This window comes from Apteryx rowi, unplaced genomic scaffold (genome assembly GCF_003343035.1).
Source record: "Apteryx rowi isolate R43461 unplaced genomic scaffold, aptRow1 scaffold_51, whole genome shotgun sequence".
In the NCBI taxonomy this organism is placed as follows: Eukaryota; Metazoa; Chordata; class Aves; order Apterygiformes; family Apterygidae; genus Apteryx; species Apteryx rowi.
This window is the reverse complement of record NW_020450772.1, coordinates 2,784,449-2,811,874: the sequence shown is the minus strand read 5'-3', so window position 1 is coordinate 2,811,874 and position 27,426 is coordinate 2,784,449. Positions and strand designations below refer to the sequence as shown.

The window sequence follows — 27,426 nt, the reverse complement described above, 5'->3', positions numbered from 1 at the left end:
AAAGCTACTTAACTCTCTTCTTCYGTCCCTTCAACTTCATTGACTTCTTTTCTGGAAAAAGAATACCATCAGCCTTCCTTCCAAATTCTCGAGTGGCAGCAAGGGGAAGAAACACACCAAGGAAGAAAAGGGAGCCACAATCAGAGTAGTCTGTATGTAGGTGTGTGTGCCTACACATTGCACACACAATCAGCGTTATGTAGGGGTGCAAGGAAAGGATGACTATATGGGGTTAGAAGACGCATACACATTTCAGAGTGTACAAAATGCAGTTAGAAGTGGGTGTGAGAAAGATTTTACACAATGACTTCTTTCTGTATAATCTTGGTTTCTATTTGTCATACTCACTATGCAAAAATGCAGTATGTGCCGGGTCAATGAGCAGCTAAAGTATTTTTAAAGAAAAGTCTAACCTCTTCTACTCATCTGTGCTTCCTGTAACCACTCTGTTACCCGTCTTCCTGATTTATGATTCCCACACTGCCACTGTGATTAAAAGCATAACGGTTTGTTTTCGTTTCTACTTAGCCTGATTATTTTCTGCCCTTCCTCCAACTTCAGCCTTCTTCTCTATCTACACTTAAAAGTCAAAAGTCTCCAGAAATAACAGTAAATTAAAATCAGAAAATATTCTTAGATTCAGATCCCTATATCCCCCTAATCTGAAAACAGGAGTGGGTTTTGCCTGACGGACAAGCTACTAGCTCCTTACGAAAAGGCTGCCTCCCAGTCAGGCTGATGATTAACCTGGGGCAGAAAAGTAACCCGCCAGTCAGACACCTAATGCCACAGCACTGGAAGAACCACCGCAGTGCCGGAAGAGGAGAAATTGGCAATTTAATAGAAACAGGGTCCCATCATATTTGCAAAGGAGACTACCCGTAGTAACAATACGTAGGTTTAGAGTGAAAAATAGTATTCATGTTACACAACAGACAGCTAACTATGAAATTCATGTGCATCCCAGCAAGTCAGCACCACAGTGAAGTTACTGCTATGAAAATACAAAAGGACCTGGGAGCTGGATTTCATGACCAAGTTCAGCACCTCAGTTCACTATTGCTTGGATTTCTCCCTTCACTTCTCTTTTCGCTTAAGCAACAGCCTGACTTTTCCTCTGGAAAAATGAGCCCACTGCTCAGCCAGCAACTGCTCCCTCCTGGGGCTAGCAGAGCCCAGCAAAGCTGCAGAGATTTTTGGTTGGAACACTCCAGTCGCAGAGCTCTTCGAAACCAAAGCGTTTTGCCAGCGAGACTGTGAAATAAGACATTACTTTGTTAATGAAACCGGTTGTTCAAAAGGAGGTATAAAAATAGGCATATCATATTCAGTTTCACTGCAACATTTCAAAGCAAAACAAAACTTAGCCAAGGCTCATTTTGGTTTGCTCTGAGAGGAACATGGGAACAGAGCAGAAGAGCAGCCTGGACACAGAAGATTACAGTTTCTTCAGAAGATGTTCAAAGTTTTTATTACATTTAGGAAAATACTTACTGTGCAGAAAATGTTAAGCCAAATGGGTGTTTAGGTTCTTATTTACTTTTTTCAATCTTTTGCAGCTACGTGGTTGTTGAAGATAAACCACACTTCCTGGGAGGCTGAAAGAACATGGTAAACTTGCTACTGGCTCGTGGTTATTTTGCTATTTTGCAGCTCAGTGAGTGTACATCTGTTATTGTACCTTTGGAATACACCAGTGTATCCAAGCAGGAAGCTAACTGATGCAAGCTCCCCCAAAGCAAAGTGCATTCTCCAGCCAGGTAGCTTGTGGGTCCAGAACGAGTATGTTAGTTACTTTTAACGCTAACATTTGGTAGAAATATTTTCCAGGCTAGAAAGGCACTCCTGTATACAAAATGCACCCATCTTTGGATAGCCAGAAAGAAATAACTGTGGGTAAAAAAAATAATATAAATCTGACTGAAACTCAATAAACTTTTATAATGTTGAATACCACAGTAGAAATGCATATGTCTGTGTACGGACATGTATACCAGCTCAAGTCTGCAAACTGGCTTAATAGCTGCTGAAGGTAATAAGAAAAACAACACATTGATGGGGTTTTGTTATAACTTGGCTAAAACAATAAAGTTATCTTCCCTATCATAATCTCTGAAACCACGGAAGTCTTCCTTTTTTAGGACAATGGCTATCATTTTTAATAACTTCATAAAGAATGTCATCCCCACTCCATCACAGGTGTTACTGATCCCATATTTCCGAGCAGGTCTAAAAATCCCTTCCCATTTGCCTGAAGATTTGGCTCACGCACCGGTACTGACAGGCCTGGTTGCACTTCCTGCAGTGGCGTGCTTCTGGCTTGCAACACGCGGCACTCGAGTCTCTCCTTTTCAAAAGTCTGCCAAGGAACTGATAAGGGGACACATTCACACAGCTACAGCTGAAATATGAAAACAGCAGGTCAGGGTGTTTTGAAGCCGAAATTCCACGAAGGAAAACAAGATCCACCGAGGTATTTTCTTTGTAAGAAGTCACAGTAATTTTTACCGTGCTTCATTAAACTATTGTCCCATACAATTTTGTTTTCAATCTTTTTTTCAAGGAAACAAAGACACTACAAAGAATTTTCCATTTATTTTGTATGTTTTTTGCTCAAAACTCACCATCAACAACAATTCTTTGCTATCATCACAGCATGTCTTCCTGTGACCATTGTTTTTCCCCCCTACAACTGGTTTATTACTGGGTGGCGTATCAACAGTTAGGAAAACCCCATACAAATTTAGAGTCTCCTAAGTTCTGGTACATTATTAGCTTTGCATTAAGCAATTTGATAATCTTTAGCTTGTATCGCACTAGTAATTTTTTTGCAGTCACAGAATTCCCATGTATTTACAGTTCATGGCATTTCATGACCTTGTGAAGTCTTCAGGGTTCCTTTCCAAAGTTAAATATTATCATTTCAGCAGCAATCRGAATTTCATTCTGTCTGTGACATACTATCTTTTTTTCCAAGCTCAGGCCGCATAACTGGCTTAACACACAGAATGCATGCCTCCTTTTCTCTCAATTTCTAAGTCTCCGCTACAATTATTTTTTCTCTAGAAATAGGAGCAAAGTATGTTTCTGCAACTGTATTTCTATTTTTTCCACTGCTTTTAACTTGAAACCTCCATATAGGAAATTTGTTACTCAAAGTTAGTGTAGGTTAGCTGTAATAACAGATCTTGTAGCCTTCTAATATCACAACCCCAAAGGGACCCTTTGCGGGCAGGATTTCTGACAACAAGCACCTACACCTTTAGAAGGCACCGGCAACTGCAATAACAGTTACAAATGAGCCATTTTCTATATTCACTGCCACTACATCATGCCATCTCTTACATTTCATTTCAGAACAACTATCAGAAAGAGAAGATTAAGATGTCTTTTTCAACTGCTAGTAAATGATTTCAGCTATGTATTTTTGTTATGTGGTTTAATTTTAGACCTTCCTTGTCATTACGGAACCCACACCTTACACGGAGCAAAACAAGGAGCAATACTCCTAACTTGGTTCTAACCCCGAATATCTGCTATCACAATCACTTCCTACTGCTTTTAAAATCCATATAATGGCACTGAGCTTAAATGTAATGATTTTCAAGTCACATTAAACGCCACTTAAAAAGATAAAATTTTGAGTTGTATTATACATACAGCAGGGGAGCAACAACCTATGTTTGAAATCCTTTTCGACAAATACCCAAACAGTGGCCATTATACCATACCCAGCATCCATGCCAACARCTGCTTTGAAAGGAAGCTCCCACAGCAGCCGAGTCCCGAGAGGTGAGAAAAAGTGAAGACTGCACACCTGTGAGGTGACACCAGGCATGTCTGAGAACGTGGCCCTTGGGCATAAAATTTCTAACAGAGAAATAAGACTTCAGACATGACATTTTCAACATAGTATCAAATGCATGGTTGCAAAAACTGTCACATGCTTCCAGTTTTTCATACACAAATCTGACAATCTTCCCCCCAAAAGTTTCACAGGTTTAAAAATGAGTTTTTTAAGTCTGGAGGGAGGAAATGTAAGAGCAGCTGTAACAGATTTACTGTACAACTTTGAACTAGCTTATTAACAAAATAAGCTGTTTCTCCTGTTACTGTTTAATTAGAACAAACAAAATGAATCATTGAGGCTTTCTCTCCCAGTGCAGCCGCATGGGCATACTTGCAAACATTTTGCTGTTTGCTTAGGTCATGCAGCAGTGGGGAATAAAGAATGCCTACCTTGCACGCTTCCTTTCCCCTCTCCCTTCTCTACTCCTCCTCAACTCCCTTATAAATARCTAATCATAAAAGTGTTCTGGCTGTATTTATAAAAACTTTATTCATGACTTTAAAATGCTGTGTTTTAGAGTTATTAGGTGACTTCTCCTGAGTATGTAAAGTTCCCTAGTATCCATTGGTAAGCAGGGGAAAATCAGAAGTAGCTGCCATGATGGATGAAAATACACAAGCATTTGGTTATGAGGTACAAGACACCCACTTTCCATATTTAATTCTTGAAACCCTTCTTATTTGAAAAGGATTGCATTCATAATTTACATTCTCAACAGGCCACTGCTGAATTTTAAGTATCTAGCCGCAATACAGATCTTTAAAGCACCATTCAACAGTAACAAGTGAAAAGATTTTCCTAGGATATATATGGGCCAAAACCACCGAATTCTGCAGAAGTGGCRGTTTTATTTTAAAGAAGGGCTATAAGCTTCCTCTCTTCTAGCAGCTAATGCAACCGTCAAGACAATAATCTTAAGCAAACCCAGACCAAGTTGCCTTTCCAAGTCTGCCAGTGACTCAGCTACAGCTCAAACACTTTTCATACAAAGATAGTGAAATCAATGACTTAATTAAAGAGGAAACAACGCCTACCTCTTTTCTCCGTCTTCCCCACAGCAGTCTGGAAACTCAAACGCAAAAGCTAGAAAACACCTTTCTCCTTGATCTGGTAGCTGTAGAAAATCAAATGTCTAACAAGAGAGGCCTGCAAGGAAGGGATAGCAGGCAAACGAGAGCCAGCGGCGAGTTCTGCCCTGCGGTTTGACAGGAGAGCTCCCAACCTTTCCCATCAGCACCACCCACTACTTAGGGGGCTCCCGACAAAAATCTCACAGCTTATCACAGGGTTTTGTTTGAAACAAGGAAGATATTTGTCAGGCAGCCCTGTTGCCCGTCTGAGTATTCAATGTATAAATACGAGGCATTTTACACTTTCATATGTAAAATTAATTGACAAAAGACAGACCAGACAATAAGAAGTGGCAATGACCTCAGACTCCAAAAATGAAACGGAAATTAAAGAAAGGGAAGAAAAAAATTGACCTATGTATGCAGAATTTTCAATTATTAAGGGCTTGGCCTTGTGAGATATTCAGTACTCTTCCAAAGAAGGAAAAAACATCAGTTTACTGTGATTTCAGTACATAAGTCCAGGCCTGTTCTCAGTAGTAATTCTGCTTAAAAGCAGCACCAAGTTAAACTGCATATTTTATGATATTCTATGAATAGCAAGGAAATGTAATAAAAATACAAATTAAAATATTTCTTGCAATTCACTACTAATGTATCTATTTCCAGACTGCAGATATCTCTAGAAAGCTACAGAAAAGTAAGGCTGGAGAGGGTTAGGAGAATTTTAATTCACTGTTCTCAGAGATGAACATGGAAAAAGTGTCCACTAAGCAATACTTCTTATCATGGCTCTTTTCAAGGACATGTCGCCTTATTGCCATTAGAAAATGACACTTCCTAGCTCTACCAATGTTTTCTTATTTTCTACATTATACTTGTGTTTAAGAAAACAAACATGAAACACATTCATTTTTACTATTGTATACAAACTTCAGAGAAGTGAAATAAGTCAAACTTTCTCTTCTGAAGATTAAAGATCAGTTTGAATCTCTGTCACTGCTATTCTCTGTGATACTCTATTTGTTTCTCACACAGCAGAACGATTGCTTTGACCTCATTTTAACATCTGTAAATCGTCATCAATTCTCCAAGAGATCAGCTGCATTTCTGATATGCAGCATGCTTTTCGTTCATCTTCAGGAACAAAATACCGTTACTTGTACTGTCACAACTGCACGCCCCAGCCGCCAGGAGCCTTGCTTCGCCCCTTCTGAAGCAGGCAAGCGGCACTCTGCAGCCTGGCACCGCAGCCTGGCACCCAGCACGCAGTCACAGTGCGCGCTGCGCGTGCCGGTTCTTGCCCCTGAGAGTTTCCAGATGAAGCAGGAAATACAGAATTCTTTCACTTTGCCCACCACAACCTTTATTCCATAGATGGAGAAAGGAAGCACAGAAAAACTTCCCACTAGATCACACATAACTGTAAGAGATAAGGTGACAACACACACAGGAGATTTAACACCTTCTCCTTAAGGATGCAGTTTCCCACCCTYCGCTGAATCTCACCAAAGCCCCCATGGTTTGGATCAGCCCCTATACAGTCTGTTCAAGACTTCGACTGAGGCCTCTTAATTTCTGTTCTCCCCAGGAGGGAATTTTGAGATGTTTTAGCTCATTTCATAGTCTGCCTGTATTCGCTCATTTTGGAAATTGAAACAATAGCCAAGGGATGTGATAATTTTGTTCCACTGACAACAAACGAACAGATTACATTTAAAACAAGACATGGCTGCAGGCACCTAATGCAGCTGCTTCGCTTAGGAGATCTTATCCTTCTACTCCCTCCTCACTTGTTTCAGGGCCATTGGTCTTTTGCAAGTGAAGAGTGAACAACCATAAAATACTAGGGAGGCCAAGGAAAGCCATTCCTGTTTCCCATCTGAATTTAATTTTATATATATTTTATATATGTACATAGCCTATAATGTACCTATTTTTTGTTTTATGACTTAGAAATAAAAAAAAAATGTAGTGGACTTTTACCGTGTACTTGCACTGATCACTGAATGTCATAAAATACTTTGTTGGGCACAGCTTTCAAAAATCAACAACTAAGCAGGTGGCAGTTGCGTAGCTCCGTGGTGCCGGCCAGTCATGCTCCTCATTGTCTCTTAAACTAGATGCGCAGAAAAGGCTGGATCCAGAATCGAATTCCATGAAATTTATACAGGGACAAGTGGGATTTAGTGCAATTAAGTGTCTTAGGTTAACTCCTTCTACGTCAGTTCCAATTCTTTCCTTACTTGCAGCAAGGTTACTTCATCGGCTTCAGCTAAATCTTGCCCAGTTTGGGTTAGTTAAAGGAGCAGTTGAATCAAACCCGCTCCGTAAAAACTGGTGTCTCAATGAAGTCCAAGCAGACACAGAACTTAGGCCAAATGGTTTGCAATCCACGCAGACGTGCTGCAATATATCTCATTACAGTACTTCTGAGAGAAGCAGCTCTTCAGTTAACAATATACCAGTGGTGCTTAGATGGTATTGTTTTAAATAAAATGCATTGCTAGTTATTTGCAAAATGAAACTAAACCAAACCACAGGTATTAAAATACTGAGAAACAGGTAGCAGTAAAATTATCCTTCCCAGTGCTGGAGTTCCCATTCTTAGAGGACAATGTCAAATTTGCTTGACTTTTTGTTTTCACCTCCATGCTCCTATTCAGTTCTCTTAAAATGCCAGTGTGTGGGGCAAGAGGCAAAAACTAGCAAAGCCTAGATATACTGTCACCATGTGATGGAAGCTTCAGCATCTTTTCAGAGCACTTGCCAACATAATTAAATTCTGCCATTGCAGATTCTTTGGACAAGTTTTCCAATAATGCATTTCCTGCCTCATTTCCTGCCAAAATTTAGAAATGCAAGTCAGCATCTGCAATAATTCATACATGCTTTTTGGCACAGCATAAAACTTTTCATTCCTTTTATTTTTTTTGCAAAAATATTACTACTTAAGTCAAGGCAAGAGCCTGGCACTGCAATGACAATCATAACTCCAACACGTATACTCTGAAGGAGGGAAAAATGAAACAAAAGAATAAACCATGTTTTTTTACTCCACCCCTTCAAATTCCTCCATAAAACAAACAAACAAACAAGGCAGGAATTCTTCTTGCTACTGAGAACATCACTAGATCTTCCTTTACTCAAAAAGCAATGAACAGAAAACCATCCTCCTAAATCCCTAAGGGACAGCTTTGTTGTTTCTTGCCGAGGGCTTACTGCACAGGGAAATATGCATCAGAGCTGCTGGACCTGATCACGCTAAACTGTATGCTTATATACCACAAAATGCCAGGGCTAAAAAGCTTAGAGCTGGACTTCAGTCTGCTCACATATGGCAATTCTCATAAGGAAGTAAAGATCAACCAGTGACAAGAAGGTTTTTCCTCAGAGCCATGCATTCACTTATTCAGAATTTGCTTTTCCAGAAGAATGTTTGACATTTGCATGGTACCTGTTAAAGTTCCCCAGAATCTAAACCTCCCGCTTCTCTTTGTTCATGAAAACAGAATGAAAGTTGGGTGTGGACCAACCAAACMCAGGAAGGAGCCTGTCTGAGATGCACCATAAAAATTTAATTGAGTAACAGTACAACCTCACCGAAGACATGCAAAATTAAGCCAGAGAAAGCCTAAAGGCAAATGGAGATACTTGGCCAGTGATCTGAGCTATCTTCCAGTGTCCTCTTACTGCCTTCCTTTTCTAGCAGAGTACAATCCGATGCAGCATGTAAACCCAACTAGCGTTCCCACACATGGTCAAACACAGATTATGCCAGAGCCTCTGACTTGTCGCCAGTGAAACCAACTGCTCTAAGCTGTGAGTTGCTGTGAACAGCCCAATGCTTTTTTCTGTCACAGAGATGCGAGTTCTTTTCATCCACTCCAGATGAGATCGATATTACAATAGTGCTCTTCAGTTTGACACCTGATCTCCTGACAGCTGGATGAGCCACAGCCCGGCTTTGAGCTCCTCCACTGCTGCAAGGGTTCTGAGGGAAAAACTGGAAATGAAGTCCTTTAGTGTACCTCTCCTGAGAGCATGAACCGCAACTGTTATCCACACTTGAGTTTCAATACTAAATTGCTGAAACTAAACCCAGACTTTCCTCATAAGTGGCTAAGAATCCTGTGACAGGTTCACTTAGCTTCTGTGGCTTCAAGCCAAATAAACCAATTCCATCTTTCTCAGGTTGAGAGTTAGCTGAGTGCCTGCACTTGAAAATCTTTTTTTCTTGATGTAGAGAAATAGAAATTAAGAGGGGAGGGGAGGAGGCACCCACGGTTTAAAAAAAAAAAAAAAAGAGAGAGAGAGAGAATGTCTTGCTCCAGTGTGTGAGAAACAGAGGTAATGCATTTAGCTTTAGAACCTGAAATGAAATTTTTACCTGACCTTTTTTCTTCTGACACTGTGATGGCACAGTTCCTACCACTGCTAAAGACTGAAGTAGCAAGCAAAAGATACACATCAAACACTTAACTCAAGAAAATAGCAGAGATGCTAACTAACCTTCCGCTGTGAACCAGAAGGCAGAGAGCCAGTGGACTAGCTATAGCAGTGTAGTTCCTCTCAATCCAAATTCAACAGGTTTTACATCAAAATGTTTGAAGGTGCGCTACCATCTGGATTTATAGCACGCTTTTAATGCCCCCAAAAGTGCGGGTTTGGTCTTGTTCCACAGTAAGTGTGAGGCAGCTTAGCCCTTTCCATGGAGGGTTGAGACACTGTCCCCGTACTACGGAAGATGAGCAGGCGCCCCAGCAGGCCGAGCGGAGCCTCGAGTTAACCTGCCAGGAGTCCACACCCTCACCCTGCACTAACTTGTTAGTGGAGTCATACCTTTAACGATTCCTGCTTCGGAGACACCTCCTCTCTCCTGAGCAGGGGGAACTCTAATTAGATATGAACAAGAACAAAAACTACATGCTCAAGCTGTATGAATTTTGAAAAAGTTGAACTCCATATTTAAAGCCCACGTCCATTTTTCATTTCTGGTGCTAATGCAGCGTCTCTTACTGTTTTCTCACTTAAAGTTGGCTGATAAGGAAAGCTGCTCCTGTCTCCAGGGCTAGCTTACCGTTCACTCTTTATGGAAACTTCTTCAGAGCTGTAAGTAGCTCTGCAATATTGCCATTACAAAGGAAAACAAAAATAAGAGCACCAACCACCTGCCCAAGCTACTGAAGTGACTCCACCTGTGACTACGTCCAAAATTTTCATTTCAGAGGCCTGGTTTCTCCTACTCCCACTCTGCATGTCTTTGACACAACTTTTCGAAGGTGGGCAAGTTGATTGAAACATTTTTGGTCATTCCTTGTATTGGAATTGCAGGGAGATGAATGGAAGTCAGAACTGCAGTTTTCATACTGCTCTGGACATGTTCCAACAGCAGTGACATACTTGGTACCTGTGTCCCACTACCGTCACTATTTTATTTACAGAGATAAGAGCAGTCTGGCATGACATGAAAGGCTAGGTAATCGKATTGGAAGTCCTCAGAGCAGCCTTACGACATCATGAACCACTGCCATTCACATAGCTCAGCTCCTCCATCTAATTCAACCTTAGATGCTTGACTAAAACTGAAGAAGCAAGAGGGGTCTATCTACTGCCACATTGATAGTTGCATTTGTAGAGAAGACATCTGTCACCTAAGAACAGTATTGAAATGACCCACCAAATGGATAAGAGCTTTCAACATTTTTAAAATGTTCTGCATTGATCTAGTGACCTGGAGGCAAAAAGCTCCGTACATCTCCTTACAGGTCCCCAAGGCACTGGTCCCATCTCCATCTCTCTAACCAAGTACAGCACTTACAAGTACTGTTCTCATGCGTAGACTCCTCCTCCCTTTCCTGCAATGTCATCACCTGCATGCTGAAGAGAATGAAGAAAGAATTTTTCCAAACTTGCCTGTGGCTTTCCCACACAGGCTTGGAGGTGTGATTTAAAAGCATGGCTTAGAAGCATGTGAACTTTTACAGAGTTTAAAGGGAGCCTAAACAACTAGGCCTTTGTTTCAACTTGCATCATCAAGCAAGGTGAAAAAGGATTATATGACATGTAATGTAGTTCTCGTTTTAGCCATTAGTCACATTTAAATGGGTTATAAATAGGAAGGGAGAAGAAAGGACAATAACCAGAATGAATTGGCCTAACCAGCTCCTGCTCCGAGTTCCCTCACCACCATAAACACTTGCTTAATTATCTTCTGGAGCATGAAGCCTGTATTCTTTATTGCAAAAATCCACTAAGACTCAGAGTTCCTACTCGCACCGTAACTGGCTTTGTTTAAAGGGAGGGCTGTTTGTCCTTCAGCCTGAGGGAAGCTGTTAACGCCCCGTCATTTCCCCTCCTATTCTCTCCTCACTGACCCCACAGAGACCACTCCATGTGAAAGAGAGGTTTTCTTTTCTTTCGGAGAAAGGGATATTAGAGTGGTATACACTATACAGTAAATCCTGAAGTATCCAAGAAATTAATCGCTGGTACCTTTGGAATTTGCTAGCTCTGGGTCTGTTTTGTACTAGGATTTTTGTGCAGATTGCACAACTTTACTTTCAAAATAATCCAAGATGTCATGGTTTATACAGCTATAGCAACCTGCTTGGGTTTAACGTGTCTATTTTAACTTGGCTTGGTTTAAGTTTCTGCAAATATCCCAACACACGCACGCACACATACACACACACACGCATTCTCATGAAAAGAAGATGTAAAAACGCATGTATGTTCTTGGGTATGTAAGTAATTCTATGACTTCCATATGAAAAATCTGTTTCTGATCCTTTCTGCACTAGACAAGAATCCTCTAAATCTCTTACCCACAGTCTTATAGTTGACAAATATAACTGTTCTTTTTGTTCTCATGAGTAGTTATTCCCAGATTTGGGACTGGCCAGGCTTCTATCCAGAAAACAGCCTTTTCATGACAATCCCCAAATAGCTTCAGAAGTCAGGAAACATCCTAGTTAGGAAAGGGGTGGATCCATCCTGCTTGAAGAATTTGGCAGACCAAACATCACACATCTCCCAAATGTTTAAGGAATTCATCCTTCAATTTTTGCAGGATTTCCAGCTGGGTGTTACACTGACAACCAGTGCTTTATGACAGCCAACCACTATCCACGCAGTGTAACGCAGATACCATTGATCATTCAGCAAGTTTTATAAGTTACAGCTGCACCCTTTCTATGGTGATTTATATTTTCATTACAGTCCAACTGCACCTCAAGTGTCAACTCCTCCCTCCAACGCTAGCTAGAGCGCAAAGAAGAAAATGCCCTCCTCAAGAGGGCCTTGCGATGGAAACTCAGGGGAAGGTATTTCCAAATGGAAGTAGTCATGCAGGGGACAGTTTGCAGCAAGATTATTTCTGCATTTGTTTCAGGATATTTAGAAAACTGATTTAGAAGATCTTTATTTATAGTGTCTGACTGAGTGACAGGAAATCTTTTCACAATCACCTTGTTACACGGTTCAATCCAATTTCTCTCCTTTGGCAGATCCTGAGACACGAAAGACCATACAGTACAATTCTCCTTTCCTCTGTGCGGAGGCATTACCTATTAGTGTAGCACATGCCTGGGCACTCAACACGCATATACGGTAATCCTGGATTTGAGGTCCTGCCATCCTGGCACACGCCACGGCAAGCCATTTAACCTTTGCCTCTGTTTCTGCATTTATAAAAAGAACACATCGTATCCCAGCTCAGCATGGCATGAGGATTAGCAGTTATACTGTCGAGGACTTTGAAGAAACAGAGTATGTGCACATACACATCCCACCTATACGGTCTTTAAGAACAACAGCCCTTACAGGCCTTTGTAAGGTAACAGCTTTGTCACCTGTGTCCTCAAGACTGAGAAATTAATGGGATATAAACATTTCTTCTGCACTTTTGTGCAGGTAATGCATTTCAAAAAACTCCAATGCAATATATCCAACAGATAATGCAATCAAAAATAACTGTTGTTAAAATACTTAAGGTCAGGCTGCAAGTAGCCCTTTCGTTAGATGTGAAAACTATGCACCAAAGTTCTCTGCTGCCCTTTAGAAATGGTGCCTAGGCTATTCACAAATGCAGTACTGATATTCAGGCATTGCAAGAATGTTTCTTTTTTTTTTTAATGCACCAAAAGAGTTTGCTGCTGCTGTTGCATCCTTTGCACACTGCTGTCTTGGGCCAGTCGCAAAGGAGAAGCTGCAAAGGCTTTGGCGGCTGGTGTGGGGGCAACAATGCACGGTTCCCCAGGGTTTCACAAGAGGAGCAGCCCTGCATGGGAGATTTCAACAGTCTGGAGGAATATAAAACCTGTGCCAAGCAGCTACAAAACCCAGCACCCCCCCMCACTCATGTATCACCTTACAGTTTTGAAACATAAAAGCTGGCTGGGTGAATAGTGTGCACAACCCATTCTCAGCATTGTCAAGCAAACATAAAAACCTGTCTGAGCAAGCCAGGACAGACAGTCAGGCTACGAACAATTTCTGCGAGCTTCCCTGAAGTACCTAGTAACATGGGAAACAATCCAGTTTTTGTAATAAACAACTTATACGCCCCTGGCTGGGCCTTCTGCTGGGATGGAAATGGGACGGACAGCTTCCTACTGGTTTCCAAAAGGTAAAATCCTATTGGAGTAAACGAAGCTGATTAGAGTATCCAATTTCAAAGGTTCAGATAAAGCAAGTGTCTCTCTCCTGCCCACAGCTACGGTTACAAACTGCATGGAAACACATAAGGCAACTACACAAACATTTTTTCATAGGAACTGCTGTTATAGGTACTGGATGCAAAGAGGCAGGTGGCATCTAGATTAGAAAACCTGGCATAAGTTTAGTCCAGAGGAGAATTCAGTGATATTAAGGAAAAAAGGAAGCTCTCAGAAGACCTGACAGAGACAAATGTCTAACTGACAGGCACATGAAAGCAATACAGATTCAGCTCCTGCTTTTGCAGTCAGGATATTCCAGGACATCCAAAGCCAGTAACCTCCAGGCAGCAAGGATATACAATTCCTTTCCTTCATGCAACATCATGTTTGGCCACACTGATCCACTCATTTGCCACCTCACTACATTATCACACAGTAACCTGTCTCCTGAAACAAGAAAACAGAAGAAGGACTGCGTAAGACTTCTATGCCTCAGTAGATAGCTAAGATAGCTAAACCATGCCAAAGTATTAAATCCTGATTTTGGAGACCTCCCCTGAGCTTAAAATAGGCTTTTGAAGACAGACATTCACAGGAGCTATATGCAGAATGCCACAGCATCGAACACCTTCAGACTACCTGAAGGCAAATTCAGGACCTTTTCAATTGTCTTAAGATAGCCAATACATTAAGAAAAAGTTAGCACAGAACTTGCCGAATGCTTCTTCCAAGGAACTGCCTAAATCATGTTTTAAAAATACATTCTCAGCAGTTGCTAGTGAAGAGTCTAAATGTGTTTTTGAAGGCAAGCAGAAATGTCTTTACGTGTACTAAGCTAGTTGTCTCACACACCCTGAGGAATATACACTATCCTATATTTATCCACACTAGACTTTTCAAGCATTTTACTTGCATGTTGCAATCCAGTACTATTCCTTTAAATAATTACACACAGTTTCAGTGTCAGGGTGAACTCTCAAGGCAAAATTTGGTAGAGCACATGCCTTCCCCTACACAGGCAAGGAATTCAAACTATGTCTTCATTAAGATCAAAAGACTTCATTGTTATTTAACAAAAATCTTTATTGTTAACTAACATACAGTCTAACACATCTGAAAGTCCTAGTCAAGACAAGGCTTGTGTAGTTTCCTCATTTTTTCCTCATCCTCAGTTATGGCCTGATCAGCTCTTTCCTTTTCGCTCCCCAATCTCAGATTCTCCTTTCGTAACCAGACGTACAACTTCTTTTGCCATTTAGCAGCTACCTCCTAGTCCCTTTATCGCGGGAGCCACCTCAGCCCTCATGACATATGATCAGAACCCGAGTTCACATTAACAAAATTGTAGCAGCTGTTTTTCAGTCTGTTCTTGACACATCTGACTCCCAACTAAGAGATCACCTACCCTCTGGCTAGAAATAGTAAGAGCYACTGTGTTGTTAACTTTTGCAGTAAGTAGAGGTTTATTTATTTTTAAAATCAAAACTCACGTATCATTCTGTGATTTTTGTTTTATCACTTCAGCATTTGGAGTTGGCATTTCTTTAATGAAAATGACACCCTCATACGAATGCTAGCCCGCTCGCCTACTTGGAGCCTGACCGACTTCTGAACACTGGGGCTGAGAAGTGGCAACCGGTTCATTTTGTATCTCTGTAGCATGTATGCTTGCTTGATCTGACTGGCCCATAAACAGGTGGCAGTTTCATTCCATTTACTGAAAGTCATGAAAACAAGCTTTTCCGAGCGGTGTTAAGAGGCTCATCCTCAGACAGTAATACCTCACTCAAAATACTTGAACATATTAAACTTAACTGTAGAGATTAACAATTATTTCTGATGTTGGCATAGTTATGTTTCGTAAACCTAAAACTTTCTGAACTATTAAAAAGAGGACTTATCTAGAAGCAGAACAAAAGAAAACCCAAATAAAATCCCAAGACACAAAGAGCATCTGGAAATAGAGGCATGGGTTTTCTTTTCATGGAACAGTGGGGCTCACCATGCTGGAGTAAGACCATTCCCTCCATCACAAGCAGGTTGTGAATTAACCGTAGGAAAACATGGGACAATTTTGTAGTTACCTCCTGCCCTGTTAGGCCGCAGGCTGCTAGTCTAGTCAGCTTTAGAAACACCTAGATTGCATGCGAAAGGAAAACGGACTAAATTCATGTCCTGACTAAGAGAGCTGGAGGAAGCTGATCACACAGAATTGTGGGGAGAAACCTTGGTAAAAAAGCACATTTTTAGGTAAGTGATTTCCTCCTAATCTGACTTATCCTAACTTAACAAGGCACGTGACTGTCTTGCAAAAGTATAAGCGTTCAAAGAGTAACACTTGTTATTAGATACTCTTTCCCTTTCTAAGGAAATAAAGCCGATTTCACTTCTCTATTAAGTGATTGCCTTAGAAGCACCCAAAAGGTGATCAGCTGGTTGGGAGCCCAATGTAGAGCTTTCTGGGCATAGGGGACTACCTTGAGCATGGCTCACACACCACACAGGTAAAAAGTCAAGCCATGGGCACCTAAGCAAAAAAGACACAGCCTTCAAGCAACTAAGAATGGGACAGAAAAGGACTCCAACATTTCAGCTCCCACCTCAGCACCAAACATTTCTGAGGCTGTCAAGGCAAAATGCCCGCACTAACCTTTTCCCTGGTTATTAGCATTCACCATCTGCATAACAGCACGGGCTTATGAACTCCCTCAGTCCTGAGCAACAACCAGGGAACTCTCATTTCAACACAGGACACTTCTCCCTTGTTAAGCAGGCTTAGCATGTTAGAAAGTGTGACTGAACTTGCCTGAAAATTTAAGAAGTAATGGAAGTAGGGATTGCTGGCTGATTCTAAGTCCTACGTCCAGTAATTTGTAAGAGTGAGAAAGGTTAAGCAGTAAAAGATCTACAAAGTGAAAAGATGAAGATTTTGCTTATCAAGCTCAGGAAGAAGGTGCAGAAGTAATCATGGTGCAAGAAAACGCCAGCCTGGAGGAAAGGGTTAGTTCACGGAATAGTAAGGAAAGGCTGACCAGACATCCTGAAGAAACAGCACGCTGTTCAGACAAAGCCCGTCTGCAAAGAGCAAGAGAAAGAGCAGGATTAAATGCTGCGCCCAAGTAATAGCTTGAATAAAGAAGGGCAAGACTGAGTCATTAGAGATTTTTGCTTAATATTACACTTCAAAATCAAAGCTATTGGTGGTAGCAGTAGGAGTCCTGATATATGTAATACAATATAGTTATTAAAAATACAGGACCTCACTTGTATAATGGTGAAATTAGAGGTGAATTCTTTGGCCAGAAGGTCTAAGGCTCTATTGGAGTCAGGCTATGTATACACCAGAAAAATGCTCTCATTTTTGAACTTATATGGAGATATGGTCAAAAAAATCTGAGGAAATCTTCAGGGCAGAAAAGGCTTGAGATGATTTATTTCAAATGTGTTGCAGATAACTCAAGAACACCAACCACAACAGTATGATCAGTGATGGAAACTTGACTCAGATACTTGGAACTGGAAGGATTTCCAAGTTCCCATTTTGGCCCCCTAGAAAAGATGCTAAGGCACTTGCTGATCTGAAAGGGCTCCTGTGCATATGTACTGACTTTCCAGGACAATATACAATGAATGAGGTATTTTCCTTAGCATGAGTTTTCATATAAATGGCCCCAACTGTACTTGATTCAGCAGACACGACAAATTTGTTCAGTTTTGCTGCTTGCAGAACTACACAAGTCACATGTGTCTCTCCTCTTTCAAGAGACCTAGTTAAAAGAGGTACAGGTGGCAAGAAAAAGAGAGAAGAGAAAGAGAGGAATAAAGAAGAGCAGAAGGTAATCCTGTCTTTTATGATTTAACACGTTAACAGACAGGATGGTTGACTGATTATGATTATAGCTTGTGATTGCTGTGCTCCCAGTTCTTTCTGAATCTCCACTAGGAAAGCAAAAGCTGTCAGGCAACTGATGAATCAGCATGCTGCTGCTGCTGGTCTTAGCTAGGAGGCATCGATTTTTTCCCCAACACTTTGATATAGGGTCACAGGTACCCTAACTGAAATCTTTACTGAGAGCAAGAGGGTCAGGCAGCAAGAGCTGTTAGTTTAAACAAACAAACAAAAAAAGTCAGTTCTATTTTTACAGTATTTGTTTGGATGTTTTATTTTTCTAAGAGACTGAGAGAAGAAAATACAAAAAACAAGGACCTGTTTTTAAAGATGTTAAGATAAAAATAAGAATGAATTACGCATGTTCTTCACAAAAATTTCTTTCAAAATTCCCTGAAGATCTCCCTGTAATTAGGAATCTCATACATGTGTATGTATAATAACACAAGAACTAAGCCTAAACTTTCGAATAACTCCAAAATATAGAAGGAATTTTTAGAAGTAGCCCTTCAACCTCATCAGCACTTCTCCAGAAACCAGGCCTCTTTCAACAGAACTGAAATCAAACAAAAAGCCACCAGGCATTTTGAAAGTCTAAGCAATGCTACCTGCTCCTGTCAATAATTCAAGATAAACAGCAACAAAAAAGAGAATTTGGTAAATTTTAGATACAGTGCCAAAAAGGCTCAGGGAGCTCAGAAAGCCACCCCTTCCCCCGAAGGGCCCAGTGAAAGGAATGCTAATGTTGCAGTCCGCAGTGAGGTATAATCACAGAATCTCTACTTAATAGGCTGGAGATTAGTTATGCAGCAAAATACAGAGTCAGACCATAAAAAGTTAATTGCAAATCACTGTTTTCTTGTTTAAATTGGCAGGAAATTGTGAAATATTTCCTCTATAAAACATAGGTGAGCTATTAGGCAGCATTTACCATTAACACAGTAGAAGGGAGGGAAGTACAAAGCAAAGTAGTAATAACTTGTGCTAAGGAACCAGTTGCTTCTGAAAGAGACAAAGTCACTGGGCAGGAAAGGACTGTACATAAAAATATAAGTCTGAGATTTATGGCCATCGCTGGCTTTAAGACAGGCCACTTCAGAGTTGTTTTAGACTGTGAACGAACATAGTACCAGGCGCTATTTACTACACACCTTGTAAGAGGTTTTGGGATATAAGGTGAAAGCACTATATAATTAGCACTGCTAAGAAATTCAGGTTACAGTTAGAGTGGACAACAAGAGTTTCTTAACCCTTTCTGGATGAGATATAGGAACAGAAAAGTGCTAGAAAATTTCATATTCTTAGTTCTACTTAGCAGTTTGTAGGGACGAAGCAGCATTCAGTGTAGTATCTCATACTGCAGAGGTGAAGCACAAGATTAAGAATATACATATGCCATTTAACACAAGTAAAAACAACTAAGCACCATCAAGGATGTGCTTACTGTTTGATACCTTCTCTCAACATAGACCTCTCCTGAAAACACTTTCTCTAGTTATGAGATACCTCAGAGTCCAAGAAACATGCATTGGTAAATAGCTCCTCCTTTGGCAGTAACAGAAAAGACCATCTGAGGCATCCTCCCCAAGTGTGAAACTTGACATGCTACTGTACAGGGGTGTTTAAGGCTCTTAATGTCTATATAGCAATAATCCCCCCAAAATTCACTCTTCAGGTGAATTCTCAGACTGGATTTTCAGTAGAGTACTCTGTTATGGCAATAGCAGAAGGGTGAAGAAAAATACATCAAGTAGCAATTACAGAGACTATGTCACCTTAGAGCTGTGCTTGTGAGAAATTCTTCTCATCAAACCTTACTTTAATTCCATTAGAAAAAGTGGATTTTTTTTTAAGGTCAACCACAACTTCAGAAACAAGAGAATTTGTTATGGGCTGCCTCATCTCTGTGTTCCTCCAGTGCTTCATACAGCCTTCAAACACACTGTCACTAACACCTTTGTTCAGGAAGATACTTGCTTGATGCGAGTGGGAGGGAAGGATCCTTACRCATCAGTAGCAAGACTCCATCGAAGAACCTTGCCGCAGCTGCTATCAAAATTGTGATTATTAGAAATTAAAGACAGGCTATATCTTTGCCTGACAAAGCAAAATATCAGTCAATAATGGAAAATTTATCTGCCCTAATATTTATTGGAAATACAAGCATAAACAGAGATAAACTTTATGGAGTTAAGACTATGCCACTTTGGCTTTCTGAAGTAAGCACGTGCACAAATGTTCACTCGAAGAGTGTTATTTATTTTAAGCATTTAAATAAAATTCCTACCACAAATTCAGTAAGGTTACTGCCAAATAACTGTAAGTTTAAAATAGAGACTTTGTACAATAAACAGAAAAAGACACAAAACAATGACCTTTGTTCTATGACTGATTGAAGGCAACTATCCATCATGCTCTCCCACTTTTTGAGACGTACAGAATCCACAATCTGTAAAAGACAGTAGGATGCACTAGAGAGAGCCTCAGAATCTGATACATTCAGTAAGCCAGATATTCTTAACTGAATTTAAATCGGGTGTTTTCCATCTGTACAGTCGAGCTTTGCTTCCAGGTCGAAACAACTAGAATACAACAGCCACAATCACAACCCCTTTGACTAAGCTCTGTCATGATTCTTTTGCTGGCTCTTTGCTGCTGTTGTGACTAACATTTGGGTTAGGAACACGCTGGCAAGCAGTCATCCAGGGCTCCGAGCGCAGGAAGCGCACTGCATACAATATGACTCAGATAAGGCATAACATCAATTTCACCCTCTGAAACAAACTCACAAAAAAATTCTCTTAAAAAACTGTGTCCGCAAATCCTGAGTTGTCCCAGGTTACACTTCTCCGGTTTCTACAATAGGCAGCCAAAAGCCTCTACCGGCTCCTGAAGAAACCCACTAGGAGCCTACCCTGCAAWTCAGCAAAGGAAGAGGCCACAAAAGGAGGCTAATCTCTTCCTCCTTCCTGGAAGAAACAGATGGCCCGGAGGGGAAGCGGTATTGTAATAATCTCCAAATTATAACGTGATCTCCTCCAGCAGTGCTTCTTAAGAGGTAACATGACCTCTTCCAGTTCACACGCTAATATCCAACTAAAGACCCTCGCCARTCTCCTACAGGGAAGAGGCCTCAACACATACCCCCAAACACGTCAGGTACGTCTGTAGCTATTCTATCAAGCGTCAAACACATACTTGCAGATTATGTATTATTTTTCACCTAAAGCCCCTACAGCACTAATGAGCTCCAACTTTCTTAAATCACAGATTTTTCTCAAGAGGTGACAGAAAGATCCCAAGGTGGCATTGATGAAGATCACGTTAGTTTGAAAGAGAGAGATACACACTGACTTTGCTTAATGAGTGGCAAAGACCGTGCCCTATATTTGGCTTTCCAAACTCACAGAACAGGCTTGTTCAGCAGAGCCTTGGAAACAGGACACAGCATCACCTTGGACAAGATGTTTCACACAAAATGTCGCAGACCATAAACTAATTAACCTCAAAAACACTGCATGTACTTGCAGTGCAAAGGACRTGGTAAAATATATCAGTTGTGCATTTACAGTGGGCCATTCCTAAAAGACTATCCTTACACTGAGGATATACTTCAAAGTGTTATAATACAGCAACCAGTTCAGATATTAATAGGATTCAACTCAGCTCTTTTAAAGTAATTATTTCTGAATTGTTGTTAAAAAAAAAAAGGTGATTATCAAATCTGTTTACTCAGAATAGCATAGATTTTTCCTTGCTGATTGAGAAAGGACAAGGGTAAAAGGGCAATATCTGAGGTCTGGGGAAAGAGTATTTGCAAATTTGYAAGCAGAAAAACAAAATTGCTAAGTTATGACACAACTTTTATTTAAAGAATAATGAAATACAGCCAAATGCATATAGTTTTGCAAATTCAGGTTAATAAAAGTATACACTCAAGCACAGACATATCTAGGGCCACATCCTTTCTGCTTTGCCAACAAAGAAAATACAAAGAATAATTAAGCCTGATAAAATACATTAGTCAGAAGCTTTAAGCTCAAGATGAATAAAATACCTTAGGGCAGCAATGTGAAGAGTTCCAACTTTCAGCTACTTTTAGTTARGATGTCAAATTTAAAGACTTTCACCACAAAACTATTCAGCCCTTCAGAGCTGTTAGGCCCTGGAAGACCAGCCTGGCTTTATGGGCAAGCACATCTGAGTGTAATACACGCAGGGCTTCATATCAGGCCAGCTGGCTTTAAAAYGCTCCACGTGCTAAGGACTTGAAAAAAGAATCAGGCCACTGAAAATACCTTTACATTSATACTTTCCACCAGTCTTTAAGAGAAGCTAATCTGAGCCAAACCGGTGAGTGGAGAAAAACGCCCCTTGCTCTCTGCAGACAGGTATTTCYCAACCCCCAGCACATATAGCTCCACCAAGAATGATAAGCCTGAGCGTCTAAGAAGTTCTAATATTATAAAAATGACTTGGTAAAGCCTTTCATTCTCCAACAGTTGGTCTCTTGACAATGTGTCTCTGCAGTTCCTAAGCACAGATATAATAAAAACCTCATCAAGAACAGATCTCGGCAAAGGGAGAGATCCGTGGTTGGAAGCTGTGAAARTTCGCACTGTAGAAAAATCAAACAAATGAAGTGCTGAGCCCTGTTAATTGTTTCTTTTATGGGGGGAAAAAAAGAAAAAGAAAGCTGTAAATAGTTTAGAGAGACTCCAAAATAGAGTCAGACTGATCTGTTTAACCACAGGTTTTATTAAACTGCCATAGACCTCTTATGAAAAAAGTATTTAGATTATAATTTTCTCATTTCTAAAGCATCTGAAATCTTGAGAAAGAATGGTGAAATTGCAAGTGTGCACATGCTTTTAAAATTGTGAAGAACTACTTTTGTCAATTTTTTTCATGGCATGAAACACAGATGAAAAGCTCAGCAAGCAAACTTCTATGACAGACTTTCATAGAAACACATACACAAAGCCAAGACTAAGCTAGCCTCTTGAGGAGACTCATAAAAGAAAAAAAAGAAAAAAAAAAAGGCACTCTACATGGTGCTTGAAACAAGGCTCACCAGCAAGCGGAGCACGCGCCTGAGTTGAGGGAACAGAGCTAGCAATTCCCTTCCAACATTGTACCGAATATATAGGCTCTCCTCAGCAACAAGCAGCTCACACCAAATGTATTTTTAAAAGAGCTGTATGCTTTATAAATCATTTCCATGTGAATACTGTGTCTTGAGGAAAACCACCAGCTTAGATGCTCTTGTTTTCATATGAGGCGGAAGAAACCAGGAGGATAGCAACAAAGCCTTTTTTTTTTTTTTTGGAGACGAGGTGGGAAAGGAAGCACGTAGAATTCCCTCAGCTTCATTTATTTGTTCTATTGTTCCTACGGGACATTACATTAGAGYGGAGCTCATGCACGAAGTGTCCTACAAGGACATCTTCAAAACACCTAKCTCTGCGCTTGTGTTGGGAGCACAGAGGAAGGATGCAGCCAGCAGGGCACTGCATCCCGTTTCTGCTGGGGGCCAACTCAAGAACCTTTCTAACACCTCTACGAGCTTTCACTCAGTCCTTTAACAGATGAGATGGGCCAGTCAGTAATGGATCACTTCAAAGATGTTGCTAATTCTGGAAGTCAAATTAAAGAGCTAAGCTGACACAGGAGGYTTTTTCTCCCCAAAGTCAACTGAACAGATTACATCTCATGCAATTTTAGGCACCCATCTTGAGACAAATTTAAGGGACCAGTTCACAGAAAGTGCTTAGCTTCTGCTTTCTGAAATCTCATCATAATGACTCAAAGTAGACCTCCTAGTATTACCATCTGCTTTTTTAAAAAAAGTCTTAAAAGTCTTTTCCAACAGTTATTTAGGGCTAACTGTACAAGGAATGAATAGGCCTCCATTCCCCAAAATCTTGRAACTTGCCCTCTACCAAAATCATGATGAGAATTGCAGGTAACTGACTTAACTGATAAACATAGCCCGCTTCAGTGTTCCTTGGAGTCCCAAGTTTTACAGCCCCCAAAAAAATCAATCTCTTTCTTTTACTGGCTGTGTATAAAACATAACATTTGCTTCAAGAAGTGCTTGTCCAGAAGTCTTTTGAATATAAAACAGGGAAAACGATTCACAGAGATTGGGGTGGGGGGAAATCAGTAAAATTTTAGGTGTGCCAAGCCATTAGAACTAAAACACCCATTTCTGGGTGTTTACTATATCAATACTAAAGAAAGAAAGGAAAAAAAGATAGAGAGAATTTGCAATCTTTGGCAGTGTAGGACTCCTAATCATTAAGTCCAACACAGAGCAGCAGAACAATAAAAAGAGCAAGTGCATTGCAAATTTATGTACCATGCACAGGTTATGGAATGTAGTGCAATAGGGCACTATGCAGTGATAAAACTGCATTCCTTACAAAGTTAACAGCTTTCAGCTCATGATTTGTACATGTGGGCACTACTGAATGACCTTCAGGCTTTCCARCATTCCCAGGAAGGCAGATTTATTTGTAATCACAAGTTAGCTGTTTTGTTTTGAGGGACAAACATAYAGTTGGAAGAACAAAGGTTTAAACTCAGCATTAAGTAGCAAATGTAGAGAAGCTGGTACATTAGATTTATAGGTGAACTTGAAGCCTATACTCCAAAAATCAGAGTAAATAATATGAGAATTTGAGTCAACCCTGTCAGAATGGTTGTTTGCGGATTTTATTTATTTATTTTTTTTTGGGGGGGGGGGAGCAAAAGAAAATGTCACAGTTCAACTCGACTTCATACAATAGCCTTTCTAGCACACGCCTTATGTAAAAGTGAGTCTTGTTGCAACAAAAGAGATACAATGTTCAGAACAGAGAAACAAAATTATATTGCTGTTAGTGTAACGGACATAATATAAGACTATCTTTTTTCTGACAAAGGAAATTCATCACTTTTTTTTTTTAAACAAGCATTTCCTGTCTGTTTTTCCCAATTTTCTGAGACCTGAAATAAGTAATTCTTTTGAGAAGGTGTCTACTAAACTGTACCGCAGTCCAGTAGAGCAGTGTATCCTAGGACAGTATTATTAAAATAACTAGCAGCTGTTCATTGCACCAAAACCATCTCCAGTATACAATAAACGAACAGCTAAGTATGCTTTTTGTTTAGCAGACCAAGGCTGCAAACCTTAGATTATCTAAAACTTCCACATCCTCGCTCTACACTGCTGAAAATGAAGTTCTAATTTAGATTTGAGGAAGTAAAGAGACCACATTAAGCAGAACTATTTCTGGATATGCAGAGACACGATGGAATGGGACAGGGTTAATTATTTTTCCTATACACCCAGAGTTAAGTGCATAGTTCCTCAGGCTCCAAAAACAAACGGCAAAGAAAATCTTTTTCACAAGTCACTGAAAAGAGGCAATATGCATCCAGTTCTTGACTTCCTATGAGTTATGGTAAGGAATTTAATTATTACTTCACAACCTTAAGTACCCTAGTCTTGGTAACTAGACCGAAACCAAGAACTACTAAACAGGGTAATAGAGCTAAATACTGAATAAAGAGCAGGCTTTAGTGCAATATTACCAGTGAAAACATACGAGGGTCTGAGATGATTCATAAATCTAGACAGTTTTTTTATATAAAGTTAATGGTTTGCTAGCCAAGTGCCAAGGTTCACAAAATGGGTAATTTTTTTGTTTCTTTTTTAAACCAGGTTTGAACTTTGCGCATTTTTMATTAGAGCACACTTCAGTAAAATCTCAACAGCAACCAGACGAGCTCAGGGTATTTTGCTTCTAGGTGTTCTCAAGCACCTTATAAATAAAATAAGAGCCCACAGGAAAGCCTGAATAGGCTCAGCCCTTTGGATATATGCTTCAGTTTGCTGCTYCTGGGTCGGGCAGCATGACAGCAATCTCAGTACAGTACTTGGATGACTAACACTGAAACGGGTTGAAAACAGCAGTAGTCATGACAGAGACAATAAAGAACACTGCCAACCGCACACAGCTCCAGTGAAAAAACTGGTGAAAATGATTTAAAAAATGCAGAGAAGAAAACAGTTATGATGCTAAAATACCTACTTTCTTTAAAGCCACCTTTCACTAAAGGGGTTATGTATGGTATTAGCAATATGTATATAAATAAAGCATATGGCATAAGCAAACGCTAGCATAAGATCTTGCACACCTTTAAGAAGGAAACTTTAAGGCAAACAGGTTACAAAGTGTTGTAATAAAAACACTGATACGTTAAGGAAGGTGTGTATGGTGTTAAAAATAAAAGTAATCAATTTTTAAAAAGCACTTATCTCCTGAAATGACAGACACATAGGTATATTGAGTAAAAGAAGCAGAATCTTTGGACAGTTTTTAATATAAGCCACTGTCTTTATCAGAGAACTTCAAACAGAAAATTCCTCTCAAATTAATCATYTAGAAAGAGATCAAGGTACAGGAATGATGGGATAAGAGAGCAGGAATGCACTGGGTATTAATGGGGTTGCACTGAGGGGTGCTCGCTAGGGCTTTAGGATGATCTTCCCTCCTCTACACAGGGGATGTGTACAGCGTAGCTCCTTTCCATAAAAGATTGCACAGCAGGTCTCCCGTCAAAGTAAATAGCAAGAAACACACAAAACGGTGTTTAAGGGATGGTTTCTGTGATGTGCAAAGACACATCAGGTAGTCTAGGGGGTAAAACAAGAGGGTGAGCGCAAGGAGCAGTGGTGTGGTGTGCATCTCCTCCGGAGCATGGGAGCACAATGTCAGCTGGAGGAAAAGGGGTGCATGGGTTAGGACAAAAGGGATTACAGGGCAGGCTTGAGAGCGAGGCGGGGTGCGATGGGTGCTAAAAGATGAGGAGTGAGGTCTGAAACGGAGACTGAGTGTTTAGCAGAGAGCAAGTGGCACAAATACAGAGGTTAGTTARGGGCTCCACCGAGCTCAAGCGCAGCACACAGGGCTGCTAGAGCAGAGGAAGAACGCGGGCTGAGGGCGCAGTGTGTCGGGTGCGGGGGAGGGCAGGCGCGCTGTACTTGCCCGGGGATGCAGAGGGAAGGCGCAGGGCGCAGCCCGGAGGACGGGGGGGAGGACAGGTGAAGCGGCGAGGAGGGAAGGGCTCGCGGCAGGCCGGGGCACGACGCCGGCAGGGCGCTGGCCGCACGGGAGCGGGCTGCGCGGGGCGCGGCGGCCGTACCTGGGCGCCTTGGCGGCGGCGCTCTCCCGGCGGTCCAGCACGCCGGGCACGCAGTTGGTGAGCTCGGTCCAGTCGGCGTGCAGCCCGCAGCTCCAGCCCGTGGAGAAGCGGGAGAAGAGCCAGGTCTCGCGGCGGTTGGGGCGGTAGCAGGTGCACTTCTTCTGCCCGGGCCGGCAGTCGCAGGGCACCTCCAGCCGCACGTTCTGCACCAGGTGGCGGCCGAAGGTGGTGCCGCCCGTCTTCTGGATGTGCAGGAAGACGATCACATCCTCGCCCTTCATGTCGAAGGCGAGCTCCCGCTCCAGCTCCCGCACGGGGAAGTAGTACTTCTTCACGTAGTGCGGGTCCGGCGTGGGGAAGAGGTCCAGCTCCTCCGAGTAGGAGCGGCCGCTGGGAGACCCCAGGCTCAGCCCCGGCCCCACGTACTGGTACAGGATGAGCATGAAGCACACCGAGACGGCCACGATCAGCAAGAACTTGCTGGTCCTCTCAACCATGGTCCTTCCCGCACGCTTCATGTGTCACCATCTCCCGGGGCTGCCAGCGCTGGGCAGACGGCGGCGGCGCCGGGGGGCGGGCGGCGGAGCCCGGCGCCTGTGCCAGCCGCCTCCCCCCGCTGCTGCCCCGGAGAGGAGCCTCGCGGGGGCGGCGGGCCGCTCCGTGGGTCGCCTCGGCTGCCCGCCCGCCCCGCCGCGGGCAGCGCCGGGAGCGGGGCAGGGGCAGCCCGCAGCCAGCCGCTCCGGAGGGGCCGCGGCAGAGCGGCTA

At 41.6% G+C, this 27,426-nt stretch overlaps 1 protein-coding gene across 1 annotated transcript in view; it reads right to left on the bottom strand.

The window, feature by feature from the left end:
- HS6ST1 (heparan sulfate 6-O-sulfotransferase 1) overlaps positions 1 to 27,414 on the bottom strand; it is a 202,581-nt gene extending 175,167 nt beyond the window's left edge. The window contains exon 1 of the mRNA XM_026080055.1: positions 26,662 to 27,414. Within this exon, the coding sequence (XP_025935840.1) occupies positions 26,662 to 27,179 (518 nt within the window). The 5' untranslated portion in view covers positions 27,180 to 27,414. The remainder of the gene's footprint in view (positions 1 to 26,661) is intronic.
- Positions 27,415 to 27,426: the final 12 nt, after the last annotated feature.